Consider the following 720-nt stretch of genomic DNA (forward strand, 5'->3'; position numbering starts at 1 on the left):
AGCGTGGGTCTGCTCTTCTTCGGGGGCCTGTGCGTGGCGGCCAGCGAGTTCTACAAGAGCAAACACAATGTCATCCTCAGCGCCGGCATCTTCTTCGTCTCTGCAGGTAGGAGCTGCCTGGTGGGGTGGGGAACGGGGTGACAGCTGGGGGGACATGGGGGATGGGGTTGTGAGTCCTCTGAGGGCTGGTGGCACACAGGGCTCCTGGGGTTTGTGAGCTGCCCCATCAGGGTGGAAAAATCATCGCAGGGAGGAATCAGCAGAGGTTTCTGGCCAGTGGTCCCTGTGCCGACAGCTCTGAGCATCTGCCCCGCTCTGCCCCGACTGGGCTCTGCGCCTGCTCAGGAGGGGCTGGGGGAGCCCCCAGCTCTGGGGCAGGTCATGGAGCTGCTGGGGGCAGTTGCTGCTCTGGCAGCACTGGGGACCAGGCAGAGGGGCTGCTGCAATCCCACCAGGAAAATGACTCTTGCGAGGCCGAGGCCGTTCCTCCTGGGTTCCTCACTGCTCCGCGCCACTCCCCAACGCTTCCACTGATTATCCTATGACAATGTCTTTGTCTCAAGGAACTGCTCTATTTTGTGTTTTTCTTCTCCTCACAAAGAGACAAATTACTCTCCCTCCTTCAGCTGGCAGGAGCTGCTGATGCAGATGAGAAAACAACAGAAAGAACAGAATCGATTCATTAAGGAAATCCAGGAATACATCAGCCGCTCCCCAGCC

The 720-nt window shown here is 58.8% G+C and overlaps 1 protein-coding gene across 1 annotated transcript in view; it reads left to right on the top strand.

The window, feature by feature from the left end:
* The window catches only part of CACNG3 (calcium voltage-gated channel auxiliary subunit gamma 3), a gene marked incomplete at its 5' end in the record, with an annotated part of 4457 nt that overhangs the window by 1979 nt on the left and 1758 nt on the right, over positions 1-720 (top strand). Inside the window, one exon of the mRNA XM_010176355.1 lies at positions 1-106. This exon is cut by the window's left edge and continues 24 nt beyond it. Coding sequence (XP_010174657.1) covers positions 1-106 — 106 coding nt within the window. The remainder of the gene's footprint in view (positions 107-720) is intronic.

The sequence above is a fragment of the Antrostomus carolinensis genome, unplaced genomic scaffold (genome assembly GCF_000700745.2).
Source record: "Antrostomus carolinensis isolate BGI_N321 unplaced genomic scaffold, ASM70074v2 scaffold24689, whole genome shotgun sequence".
NCBI lineage: Eukaryota > Metazoa > Chordata > Aves > Caprimulgiformes > Caprimulgidae > Antrostomus > Antrostomus carolinensis.